Source organism: Ambystoma mexicanum, chromosome 3p (genome assembly GCF_040938575.1).
Source record: "Ambystoma mexicanum isolate Mex_15411 chromosome 3p, UKY_AmexF1_1, whole genome shotgun sequence".
NCBI lineage: Eukaryota > Metazoa > Chordata > Amphibia > Caudata > Ambystomatidae > Ambystoma > Ambystoma mexicanum.
In genome coordinates this window covers 914,062,685-914,076,564 of record NC_090925.1, presented here as the reverse complement: position 1 = coordinate 914,076,564, position 13,880 = coordinate 914,062,685, and the positions used below count along the sequence as shown (strand labels likewise).

Below are 13,880 nucleotides of genomic sequence, written 5' to 3'. Positions count from 1 at the left end.
GCAAAGTTGTCGGGTCATCAGCGTCTTTGTAGGCATCGGGTGGCGGGAAACCCACCGGCTGATTCTCCTGAGTTCATCGTCGACCTTGACTTTCTCTGGCGGGACAAATCGGTCGACGGTGATGGCAAGGGAGTCCCTGATTTCAAAATGTCTTAGGCAATGGAGCGTTGTGGCTCCGGTCAATGAGGTTACGGAGGTCCACTAACCCTCGGTCGACGGTGATGGTCGTCGGCTGCCTCGATGTCCTGGTGCTTCACTTCAGGTTCTTGGCAGACCATGTCGCCAGTCGGCAGCTTTTCGAGGACTGACTTCCAGGGCGCCTTGAAGAAGATTAGCTTTTGCACAATGTTCCCTCGTAGCTCGGGAAGAGGTCTCCTAGCCAGGTCCTCTCTTGGATCAGTTCTTGTAGACACAACAGCTTTCAGATTACGTTGAAGGAAAGCAGCAGCAAAGCCTTCGTCTTCCAGCTGGGCTTTAAGGATAAGCATCAAGTTTCGACTTCAGTGTCAGAGGGATTCTAGTCATGAGAGGTCCCCAGATATACTGTTCTGTCTCTCATTCACACTGCTGGGCCAGGCTCAGCAGCCAATCAGTCAGCGGGGCATTCATGCAGGCAGGCAGCCAGTCAGGCTCACAGTGCATTCAGGCCATTCTTCTCCATCCAGACACTCACAACAAGGAATATGGATTGGGGCAAGCACCCAGCCTTTCAGCACACCACAATGCATTCATACCAGTTTTGGGCAGGACTGTCACATTGTGTCACACACCAGAAACCAGACACCCATAACATGAAATGTATATTGGTCACACACTCCATTCACCCATGTCCCACCCCAAGGGTGTGCCGACAACATACAGTCATTGGGAAGGCTCCTGCCAGTCTGGCCTGGACTTCCCCACAATACCATATATGGAACTTCCACTCAAACAGCCAGTCAGGGGAAGGTGAGGCCTGGTGTCAGTGAGAATAGAGGGGCATACTACCAGAGCAAAGGCCTGCAGGACCTCTGCTGCTCTGGTGTCAGATTTAGAGAGAGATGCACTCCCTCCACTGAGGCATCCTGAGGGTTGCTATGCAGCAAATCCGGAAGGGGCCCACTCTCATCCTCCTCTTGCTCTGAAGCTAGCAGAAGACATGAGACTTCTTCTTGACTATGGAAAGGTTTGAGCCTGTTGACATGGAATACCTGGGGACTCCCATGTCAACCAGATAATGGACTTTGCCCATCTTGGAGATTATCCTGACGGGTCCAGTCCACTTATCTGCCAAAGCTCTAGGCTTGGTAGGTTCCATCACAAGGATCTCCTGTCCTGGAGTCCAAAACACTTGTGATGCTTTAAGGACATGCTAGTATTTGTTCAGTTCCTGACTGGCCTTAATGCTCGCTGTCGCTTGGCCCATCATCTGTGTCATCCTCCGTCTAAGGCCTAACACATAGTCCCCCACTTGCTTTGCAGGACCTGAAGGGGTGGCTTCCAAACCTTCTCTGTTCAAGGCAAGAGGCCCCCTCACAGAGGAGCTCAAAGGGGCTGAAACTAACACCCTCTTGAGGCACTTCTCTATAGGCGAACATCAGGCATGGTAGGAGGAGATCCCATTTCCTCCTTTGGGGGTTCTTCCAAAGCACCCAGCATGCCCTTGAGAGTTTTATTAAATCTCTCAACCAGACCATTGGTCTAGAGATGGTAGGAAGTGGAGAACTTATATGTTACTCCACATTCCTTCCACATCGCTTTCATGTAACTCGACATAAAGTTGGATCGTCTGTCAGAGACCACCTCTTTATGGAATCTGTAGTAAAAATGCCCTCTAGAGCCCTGGCAACCACCTTGGCTGTAATGGTCTCAAACGGTATAGCCTCAGGGTACCTGGCGGCATGATCAACCAGGACCAGGATGAACTGATGTCCATCTGATGTGGGAGGGTCAAGGGGACCGACAATGTCGATGCCAACCCTCTCAAATGGTGTGCCAACCACTGGCAACGGCTGCAGTGGGGCAATGACACTACCTCCAGTCTTGCCAGACAACTGACAAGTGGGACAGGTCCGGCAGTGGGATACCACTTCTACTCCCATCCGGGGCCAGTAGAAATGGGCAGAGAGCCTTTGCTTAGTCTTTTTGGTCCCAAGATGACCAGCTAAGGGCACCTCATGCGCCAACTGCAACAGGAAGGGCCTGTAAACCTGGGGTACCACCAACCTCTTGAGGGCACCAGGTTCAGGCTTAGTGGGCTCACTACAAAGGAGCTCACCCTCCCAATAGATTTTGAAAGACCTAGTCACTTCACCCTGTGCTTGGGCCTGTTTCATCAGACCCTCGAGAGAGTGCAACTCTCTCTGAACCTTACAGAAATCTCCCCTAGAGGGCCCTGCTTCAGCCAGCAGGTATTGAAGGTCTGGGTGATCCTCTGGGTTGAGCAATTCTCCCGCAGGAGGGTCTTCTGGCTCTTCTCCCTCAGGAGTTGAGTCTCGGGTTACCACGGGACCCAGCCCATCTGAGCCTGAATCCCAGTGGGTGCTGCTGAAGCAGCAGGAAGAGAAGGAGCCCCCTTCACAGAGGTGGCCTTCTTGCTCTTCCGTCTTGACTTGGGTTTCCCCTTCAGCTTGGGTACCTGACTGGCAGTCAGACCCGTTGCGACCTGTGACCTAGTGACTGCATCAATGAAATGTATATTGGTCACACAATCCATTCACCCAGGTCCAACCCCAACGGTGTACCTACAACATACCGTCATTGGGAAGGCTCCAGCCAGTCTGGCCGGGACTTCCCCCACAATACCATATATGGAACTTCCACCCAACAGCCAGTCAGGGGAAGGCACTTTGGTAAACCAAGGTAACAGGCAATAGAAAGCAAGAGGCCACAGGGGCAATCTTGTCTTCTATCAGGAATCAACTGATTCCAATGGCAGGGCCAAGATATCCCAAAATGGAGGATACTCAGAGCACCTGTCAAATTCAGAACCGAGCTACCACCAGCCCATACCCTGCTCTGTGGGCCACACAAAGGGTCCCAAAACATACACTAGGGGTACAGGGTTGTACCCCACCCATGGGTGCCATAAGGGTATCCCAAAGGTCTGTTCACCACAACCAAAAAAAGGAAGAGCTTCACTGCCAGGAGTCCCACCTGAATTCCTGTGCAGAAAACAACACAGAGCACCTGTAAAAAAGGAGTACAGGACAAGGACATGGAGGCCATGACCCTCAAATGAATTTCCAGCATACATGCCCCTGGTATTTTAGTTATAAACTATTGGAGAACATGTGCCTGCCATTTGGGTTCAGATGCACAGTGTCAAGATCTAATTCCCAACATTGCAGCAGCTGAGCAAGGTGCAAAGCCAATCTGAAAATCAGCCCTCATCCCTACTTCTCAGCAGCTGGACTTACCCATCCTGATTGTGGAGAGTGAAAAGAAAGGAGAGGATTACTCCTCAGCCAAGAGGATGGGTACCACTGAATACCAACTCCTGATTCCTGGCCTACTGAAGACTGTCCTCATGCACACCAATGGGATCAGAAAACATGATATCTTCTCAGTTAATTTGCGTGTGAGGATGACGGGAGGCTATGACCCATGTGACATATGTTGGATATGAGAGCTTGATCAAAAGCAGCAGGACTGATGAAGGCAACCTGGGTGCCGGACCAGTGAGCTTACCGACACCCTTGTTTCCGGACAGGCAACATTGTAATGAGGCCTCATGTCTCTGACTTCTGTTTGTCTGTCATGTCTGCGCTATTTTGCCATGGGCTTGTGTTTATGCGCAGTACAAATAAGTATGAATAAATAAATAAGATGCAGTGAAAAGTGCTGCATGCGCACCATGCACTATCTGCCAGCAATTAATCCTTGTTCAGTGCTTTGTTGAAGTGCATTGACCATAATGTGCCTAAACAGACTGATAGAAAACGTGGAGTAGAATATGTTACCTGTTTAATAATGAGGGATGTTGTCTTATCACTTCCTACCACCCGTAGGTAGTACAATGAAGACATGAGCTCCTCTTTCGTTAAGGGGGCCCATTGAGCAAACCCCTCTCTTCACAGACTTCTACAAAGGTCGTCCCAACCTCCGATATGTAGTGGCAGGAATGGCTAGTATAAAATGAGGCATTAATACAGTATTTACGTATTTATTGGTGTTTTAAAAGTGGACATTATTTAAATAGGTGTTAACAACCTATGCGGCAGTCCCTCAAGCTTGAGTAATAGGTGAATGAAGGCCTTTATCGTCGGCTGCAGCACCATTGCCAGCTGCTACAATCCCACCGATAATGCTTTTAACACCACAGGAAGCCCAGGCGTGCATACACAATCTTTTTAATTTTGGAGACAACAAGCATGCCTGTGATCAAGTTTCTGCAGAAGTAAAACAATAAAACATGGCTAGGTGGATTCAGCGACAACGTAATGATTTATGAATGAGACAATTTTTTGCGAGGCGCAGTCATGCGTACTGCCTTTCCCAACCCAGTCCACAAAACTGTGTCCTTATTTCTGGCAGCGTTGGCCCTTATGGTATCTTGGACCAGGAAGTAATAACAATCCCCCATTATTTAACATGTAACATATATTCTAGTCCATGTTTTCTATCTGTCTGTTTAGACACATTATGGGCCTCATTATAAGTTGGGTGCTGCAGTAAATAATGTACACCAATAAAACCAATGAGGTTCTGCCTGTTCAAGCATATATACATCCTTGGCCAGCAAAGACCTTAGCGGTCAGAGTGAATTGGCTGCTAACAGCTTGAAATCACTGATGCATTGTTGTGGCTCAGCCAGACTTTACAAAACTAACTTTAGTTTAAAAAAAAATGACAACACTGAAAATAAAAGGCTATAAAATTCTGCTCCCGTCTCAGTCTGTCACCTTAAGCCAGGGCCTAGTTGGCCTTATTGTAAATACGTCTCTGCTGTCAGGATCAAGCTTGCTTCTCCTGACAGCAGAGAAGCTCCTATTTAGCCTTCACCGTCCTGCAAACTCAATGGATCGGGTCCTGCATGATGAATTACATCGTTTACTTTTGACACTGGACCTTTTTTTGTGTATTGTGTGTTAGTGGGTGATGAGAGAAGTAGCCTTCTGAAATGTACTACTTGCCTGGCTTGTGGATAATTTTCAATGTACAGGGCCTCATCACGAGTTGGGCAGTAGCCCTTAAACCCTGCAGTAACTAAATTAGCTTTGCCAATACTGCTCCGCCGGATTACGAGTCGGCGCAAATACCGCCGTACCCAAAAATCTACTGCCACTATTTCAGCCGGTGCTATTACAGCTAGCGCTAATAGCGGAACCATTGGAGTCAGACGCATGCACGCCAGGCTGTGATGCGGAGCAGATACCGCCGCACAACCCGGCGGTAACACTATTTGTGCCTGACGGTAATTGTGCTGAGTTGCCGCCCAACTAGTGATGAGGTGGCCCATCGTCTTGAATGCGTAGGAACCATCACTCATTCTGGCTAGCTAGTCCAGTCGTATTGCTTTATACGGCATAGAAGAAAAACCTAGGCTAGTCAAACATTGTTCAATTGCTTGATTAAAAAAGCCCTATGTAACCAAGCTCCATAAATAAATGTTAGGACTTCTACTGTTGTCCCTGAGTGAATCATAGTACAGGGGGGTAGTAAAAATACATCCTGTTCCTAACCCCCACATCCATAGGGTTTAAAAGGCATACATTCCTTAACGTACCGCTCCCTTGCCTGACCATGATCTGTGGAGTTCTGGTCAAGGATTCTCCCCTGGGCTTCCCCTTAAGTGATTGTATTGGGAGAGGGTCTGCTAAGACTTTTCTTTCAATGGTTTTCCAACCTTGAGACCCTTAAAAACTGGCTGTTGTCAACTCTTGTTCAGACTCTTAAAAAGACTCCCATCTTTCTGAAGAGAACAGTTTTGGGACCTGTGACTCTAGGGCACTATGACCCCGGTTTTCTAACTAGGGAAACCCTTCTTAAGGCTTCTTCCTTCCACACATATTAGTTCTTTGACTAATGGTTATTTACCTGGTTCTTTTATTCAAATGCTTTGTTATGCTACAGTATTCTGAAACTGATCTAACGGTATAGTAAAAGTGAAGTGTTAGTGCTCTTAGAGGTTACCAAAGTAAATCTATATATAGTAGTAGTGAATGTTTTGCTGTTTTACTTAGCAGTGAATTTTAATTACTAAGATTTTATCTAAGGCTTAAATAAATAACTATATGTGTATGCATTCTGCCTAACCTTTATTAAACGTGCTCTGTGTGTGCTTAACTAAACCCTTCACCACACTCACACAGGTTGGCTAGACATTAGTGGCTATACCTGTTCACCAAAATAGAGTGGCCTCTCAGAATCTGTACACAAGGCCGATGGTGAAAATCCATTCTAACAAAAGGCAATATAATTACAGGTCTGAGAGGTTGTTGAAGGATTACTGGACATTATGCTGAAATACCTCATAATCCCCTTCAAAAGGTGTCACCTGGAAAACTGCATCCATAATATCATGAATCTTTCATTGGAAGTGTCTGACGATGCCGGTGTAGACATAACCTGAATGTTTTATTCATGACATTTCACTATTTCTTTTTGTATTTTATCTCAGATAATAAAACCTATTACTCCATCTCTGGCATTGCTGTCCCCAAGGAGTGTGTTGTAGGAGAAATGCTGATCCTATCCTGTTCCCTGAAAGGGGCCTTCCCCCAGAACACCGAAGTAACATGGGAGAAAGTGAACGGACAAAAACGGATGACAATCCAGAAAAATATGGGCATGGAGTTCACTCCTGGCCAGAACCCCACTACTCCTTATCAGATCACAGAAAACCGGTCAGATAACCTCCTGATGACTTTCCTGACCTTTTCACCCTCCCTCCAGGACAATGAGAGCCAGTTCTCCTGCAGATTTTTTGACGATGGTGGCCGGGTCAATGCTGAACGCTGCTCACACGGGCTACATGTAGTGTGTAAGTATCAGATCCTCAGCCGAGGGGATCAGTTACTGAGAGTCATTATGAAAGGGGGTGAATCAGCCATATATTAGATAAATCATGTGAAAGGTGGGTAGGGACTGGGAATAATGAGCCTGAAGCCAAGTTAATGCATGTTATGCACCTGACTGTAGTCAGCCCTTCAGGTCATTAAGAAGGATAATATGTATTCAGATCTGTCTTCCCTGTAGGTCTTAGGTATACTGGTGCAGTACAGGCAAAAGTGGTATGTTCGAGATTAATTCTAAAAGGGATGTACATTTTTAGACTGATCTATTCTTTCATATGCGAAGTGTAATAGAGATTATTCAGAAATAGTAATATAAACAAGTCAAAGATTAACTAAGTGCCCAATTTCTATGTTAGTCTGAAGGATATATGAAGAGAAAAGGTCTTTCTCCAGCATTGGAGCTTTCATAGATTCACATGCTTTGAATATTCCCCACCGTCAGGCTGGGAATCCACAGTTACTTTTTGTAAAGGAAAATAAATAGTGTTTTTTGTAGTCTACCCTCCTCATTATGGATGCTTTTGGTCCCAGCCAATGGGACATTGAGTGTTATGCGGTTATAGGTTAAAGGATTAAAAAAAAGGGTCAAATGGTCAAAGGATCGACTCAAAAGTACCGAAAACAAAAGGATCGAAAAAATGTATTTTTTTTTACATTTTCTTTTTTTTGGGGTGTCCACCCCCCAACCTCCGTTTTTTTGGTAAAAAAACATTATTTTTACCTATATGAAAACCAAAAAAAATAAATTCGATCCTTTTGTTTTCGGCCCTTTTGTGTCGATCCTTTTGCATTCGATCCTTTTTCATTCAATGCTTTAACTGGACAGCGTGTTATGCCCCTCCACTGGAGGCCATGTTCAGATTCCAACCGCATGTCGTGCTGAGAGGAATCCTCACCTTTCTCTCAGGAGAAAAGATGTTTCTATAGAACCAAACCAGATACATTTTCTACTATTTCTCATTTTAAAAGACAGGAATGGAGAGCAGATCCAAAAAGTCATTTATCAGGGCTTGCTCCACATGCGGGCTGAAGAATGTGTTTGAGGAACACAAACACGAAGATGTATATACCACAAGTACCCTAATCATACCATAGAAGACTGTGACATATGCCAGGGTTTCAGTGGTAGAACGCTGAAAGACAGGCATAGGAGGCTAGCATGTTGGCTAAATGAGGAGATAAAATTCCTCCATAAGAATCTGAGTCTTTCAAGAGTGTGGCAGTTCCAAAACACAATATAAAAATGACCATACCACAAAAAAGGGCAAGGCCAGAGAAGAGACCTCCCACAAAAGGATATAAGGAGCAAAAACCACACTGTGGGGATAAGGACTCATTAGCAAAACATACGCCGTTGACAAGTGCCTCCACAACTGCTGGAGCGACTACAACCGCCCAACGTGCAGGGACGCCGTCCGATCGTCAACGGGCTCCGCACCATCCACGGGGTCTTCGACAAAGTCATCAGCAACACCATCAAAAGCATTGAACATCCCGTCATCAGAGTCATCACCCAACTCCAGTCTGCGTCTAAGGTCCAGTCGACGAGCCGCTCATCGTCTGAGGCCCAGTCGACAAGCCGTGTGTCATCTAAGTCCCATCGATGAGCCACCACCCATAGCCTAAAGCCTGTGAACAAGCAACCCATTGCCTAAGGCCCCATAAATGAGCATGCATCGCCTAAGTCCCGTCAATTAGCCACTGATCGCCTAAGGCTTCGTCATCGAGCCCTTCATCAAAGGACCCGTCGGTGAGTCACTCGTCAAGAACAGAATTTCACCACTCGTCTGTGACAGATTCAAAGCACAGGTCATTCACAAAAGAATTGTTGATGAAAAAATTGGAATACTGGTCGTCGAATGACAAATCATTCATGGCAGTGGCACCATATCTCGTGCCTACAGAGCAGAATGCAGGTATATCGCCAGCCAGAACACTCCAGTTAACACAGAATCCATTCCAGAGCCCACTTCACTGATGGTATCACCAATTACACACTCCCACATGATGCCAGCCGACACCCCTCAACACCATATTGATTCTGACTTTGAGGCACAACAGGGGGCTCTCCCACCTTTTCGTACTCAGTGGTTTCAGTCATTATAGAAGTGGACCTTCCTTTGGCCCCACGTTCTACCACGTCAAGTACCAGCAGCACCCAAGCAACTGGCAATGGCAGGTGGTATGGCTCTGCCCCCACAAACGACAACTCCTCAACAACCAATAGCAAGTGAAGCAAGCCCACCCCGCAAATGGCAGCACCAGCACCACTGGTAGTAAACCGGCAGATGTTGCAATCAGTACAAGTTCTGGCGTCCCTACAAACGTTGCTGTCTCAGCTCACCACGAGGCTACAGATCCCAACTCCTCCATTGGTGCAAGACACAGGGCCATTACAAGATGAACAATCAAGGTGGAAAAGGTTGCGCTCACCTTTACTAAGGGAAATATCCTCGGCTAGGGAGGCAAGGTACCCTCAGCGATGCAGTGCATTACGGGCACAAAAGTCACCACCGGGCCCATCTAGAACCGTCTCACCAACTGAAGAATAAAAGGAAGGGGAACTACCATATACGGATACAGACGATGATCCAAGTGACACAGTGTCCTCCTCATCTTCGTCATGTAAAGGCGATGACTGAGTTACTGGTGGATCCCCTGCAGAGGACGTACCAGAAGAATCCCAAAAACAATCACTGTCGGATGAAATAGGGGCTTTTCATGTTATGGTAACTAGAGCCTGTCTAGAGTTTGGTCTCACACCAACAGAAGAGAAAAAAAGATTGCTTCCTGTTCGACCACATGAGCAAGAGAAGGAAGTCCATGGTCTCCATCCTCATCCAGATCACATCTGGGAAGAAGGTTTAAAAATCATGAAGCATCAGTGTACAGAGCTGGCGGTGAAAGGGAGCTCAAACCGAGTTCAAAAGCCCCAGACATCACGTTGAAGTGTCTTACCTCGCAGCCCAGGCCAAACTCGGTAATCTCGGCAGGCAGAAAAAGCACCTCACAGTCCGCCAAATGCTCACTGCCCACAGAGAACGAATGGCAAAAAGTTGACGCCTTTGAGAAAAAAGTGCTTGTCATCGGGGATACTGCTGAAAAGGCAGCTAATGCCTGTGCAATCATGTCAAGATACGACAGGGAAATGTGGCCCAGAATGGCGCCAATCCTGGAACATCTTCCAGAAGAGAAAAGAAGCCTTAGCCATCTTAAAGGAAGAAGAGGAGGCCTCTAACCACAATATTAAGATTGCGGTAGACATAGCTGAAACCGGATTCAACTAGATCGGCAGCGGAGCAGTGCTCATATGTCGGGATTGGCCCTTCTGTACAGATTTCAGGCAAGAAGTACAAAATAAGGTCTTGGACATGCCATTTGAAGGGGACAATTTATTCAGGGAAAAGATTGACAACACCCTCAAGGTTATGAAAACTGACACTGACACAGTCTGATCGTTAACATCTCTCCAGGGAAAAAAAACGTTTTGCCCCTTGTGATGATTTGCTGTCTGGGGATGCTGTTGGAAACTCCAAACAAGTAAGTCAGGATATGAAAGGCTGAGATAGGAGGGGGGGCGGAACTTATCAATACCTTGGAGACACTTCCTGTTGATTCTCTCGCTTGCACTCAGGTTCTTTTTTCTAACGAGACCTGTTTTGGTTGTTGCTAGGAGACGACACAGAAGGAAGACGAGGAAAACAGCCGTTATGAGTGGGCATACTAGGCTGAAGCCCGTCGTAGCAGTGATTAAGTTAATAAAAGTTGCGACGTTGCACTGTGTGAGAGATCCGTTCCAGGCCGTAAGAAGTTAAAGAAGTTTATTTGTGTGTTCATGGATGACAGGAGAGAAGAGTTGAAAGTAATAACGCTTCTCCAACTGAGAGGAAGAGAAGCGTTGTGTGAGGCTTCTACTGCGCAGAGGCGGAACAGCATGCAGCGATCACATACACTTTCTGAGAGAAGGAGGAGCCACGAGTCGAGCCTCTTAAAAGACGAGAGGTTGGGCTCACCAACGGGAGATAAATACATACGCGTCAGCCTCCCCTCAGCTGCTGGTCATACGGCGCAGACAGTCCCGCCGTAGCTGCTGGTCCCACGGCCCTGAGCGGGCAAGATAAAGGGGAGGAGCCAACAGGAAAACATTACGGTAACGAATTCTGTGTGGAGATGAAACGTTGTTGCGGATGAATATTGGAACTATGGAGAATCCGCACCCAAGATTGCCCAGCAGCAAAATCGGATGCCTACTAAAAGCCAATACTGCATAGAGGCAATGAAAACAGGTTGAACACAGACGCTAATTAAACACTGGGTTTTTGCCAAGATAAAGGGAAGAACAACAAACCCTAGACCAGTCAGCCACTCAGACTTGAAAATACCTTCCCATGGGTCTACAACCATAAAACCATACAGATGCTGAAGAGATCTTCACTACAAATATCCTTTTTTCTGCAAAACTAAAGTAACTCTCTTTTAAAATAAAGTTGGCCCCTTCCAAGATTCCTGTGTGTGTGAACTCTTATTCCCACCAGAGGTGACACCCATTCAGAGTGGCCTCAAGAAGACCCACGTCTTCATCCACTTAAGGAGGACGGTCCTACCCTAGAGGCACATATTACTCACAAGGATACCAGTGGTCCTTTCAAGGATATCAGAAGTTTAAGAACTATAAGACAAAGCAAAGGCACAGAGGTTCCTGCTCCTCCTCTTTTCATAGAGGGAGGCAGGCCAAAAGGCAGGCAAAACTCGCCATGGGCAGGACGGGTGGAGAAAACAGGAGAAAACGTCCCACGGTAGTTCAATGAATGGGACAGCATCACAATGGAAAAATGGGCCCTAGATGTCATCCCAATAGGGCACACTCTGGAGTTTGCCAGACAACCCCCTAGTACCCTACCAAAACAACAGGTAACAACTTATCAAAAGGTGATATGATTAATACCCAGAGGTTTCTAAGCGCGGACCCGCGGATCAAACCTGTGTTGCTCAGTGTCGTCTTGCTTCCAGGGCGGGCATGTTACCCCTGAGCTATCCTCCCAAATAGAGACATGAGCTTTGCTAGCTCCATCATGGTCTACAATATCCTGATGATTTTATTCTGTTTACGGTATCCTTTGATTCCTTGAGCCAGATGAACTGAGGAACGAATCCTGATTGCCCTGGCACAACTTTGGTAAGTGGCACTGGAAATCCTGAGATTGAGTTGCGGCCCGAACCGGGTGCCATCTTGGTGTTGTGAGGGGTCAGTAATGCGAGGCGGACAACTGCTTGTAAGTTTCTCAAAATATGCCATTTTTATTAAAGAAAATATATGAAAACCAAGCCTTGCTTGTCCTACTTTACTAAGGAATTCCCTGCCTAGGGCCTCATCACCAGTTGGGCGGTATCCCGAATGGGATACCGCCCAACTGTATTTGCGTTACTGCCCACCTGTCTGGTGGTAGTACTGCCGGATCACGGGTTGGGCAGTAAACATAATTCCCCTTTTCCCATTGGGTGAATTGGACCCAATGGGTGAATTTCCGGTGCATTTACCGCCGGCGGTATTACTGTGCAGTAATTGCGCTTAGAATCAGCATTTTTTCAGCGTGTTTACCCCCAGCTCGGAGATGGGGGTAAACATGCCATACTCATGTTTGGGCGGACCCTTAAATGCAGTGGTAATAGCATTACCTCTGCATTTAATGGCTACTGCTCAACTCGTAATGAGGCCACTAGTCTAAACGCAAAGGGAACATTCTCTAGCATGGAAAAACCGGCCCTCACACTAAACAACAATTATACAAAGAAAATATATGGCAACACTAAGAGAATAAACAATATTAACACAATGTCTGAATGACCCTCTCCTATCCAGGGTAAGGTCCCTGTCCTAGGATTCAAAGTTAACTCAAAATGTTCATCAAAGGGAAATAAAGGTTTTGAACTAGCTCTTGATAGTTCCAAATCAAAGAAAAAGTTAATCAAACAAAAATCCACTGGTAGCAAATTTTTGTTTCGGGATGAAAGAGTCATTTCCAACTTCATAAAAGAAATAGCACCAATGGTAACCCTGGTTATTTGTCTCTTCTTTCAGATAATGTTGACACAGTTCAAAAGAAGGTGTAATATTCCCCAATGTCAATAATACACAATTCTTTAGGAATTCTTTAGTTCAACTTTAGTTACAACTGTACATTGGCATATTTGTCAGGATGCTATTTGCCAGGAAGCTTTTTGCTAGAGGTAAAAATCCAGCTTGCCGACCATTTTTCGGCACTATTAGCGCAGCACTAATGGCGCGCCCCAACCCCATTGGGTCCAATGGACCCAATGGTGAATTGGAACTTACGCTTACCGATACTCAGGATCCCGCGCAAAATGCGCCGGACTGATTAGTGATAACACTATTTGCGCTGGCGGTATCCCGGCAAAATTACTGCCGGGATAGTGCCAGACTTGTGATGAGGCCCAATGTGTCAAATTCAGTCTTTCAGGTTAAAACACAATTGGGCACACGAGACCTGTCTTTAAAGTATATTTCAGGTTTTAAAATAAAGAGAGAATTGTTAAAGTTAGGTATTCGGTAATGCTTTAGAACGCGTCTACTCCATTGTACTGCAACAGTCTTCAGATAGTTCAACAATGGATATCAATGACTAGCTTCTCAGGCGAATGTTAGATCTTCCACGGTATATGCAAGTGATGCATTTCCATTGTTAATAAGACTTTGGATTTCAGCGATCAGCCTTTAGTCGCATAAAGCAATACGCAAGTCAGTTAGAGGCTGGCTATAGTTACCGGCAACGCTGGCGCAGTGTATTGAACTCCTTGCTTCACTCACCGGCTTCATAGACACTGGTTTTGTGGGTCATGCTGCTTTCCCGACTTCCTCTACCA

At 46.3% G+C, this 13,880-nt stretch overlaps 1 protein-coding gene across 2 annotated transcripts in view; it reads left to right on the top strand.

Moving 5' to 3' along the window:
* LOC138581104 (signal-regulatory protein beta-1-like) overlaps nucleotides 1-13,880 on the top strand; it is a 465,646-nt gene that overhangs the window by 433,338 nt on the left and 18,428 nt on the right. Inside the window, exon 7 of one of the 2 annotated variants that reach the window (XM_069652181.1) lies at nucleotides 6,602-6,964. In XM_069652181.1, the coding sequence (XP_069508282.1) occupies nucleotides 6,602-6,964 (363 nt within the window). Of the gene's footprint in view, nucleotides 1-6,601; nucleotides 6,965-13,880 lie in introns of those variants that run through there. The other variant, XM_069652182.1, reaches the window with a different exon arrangement.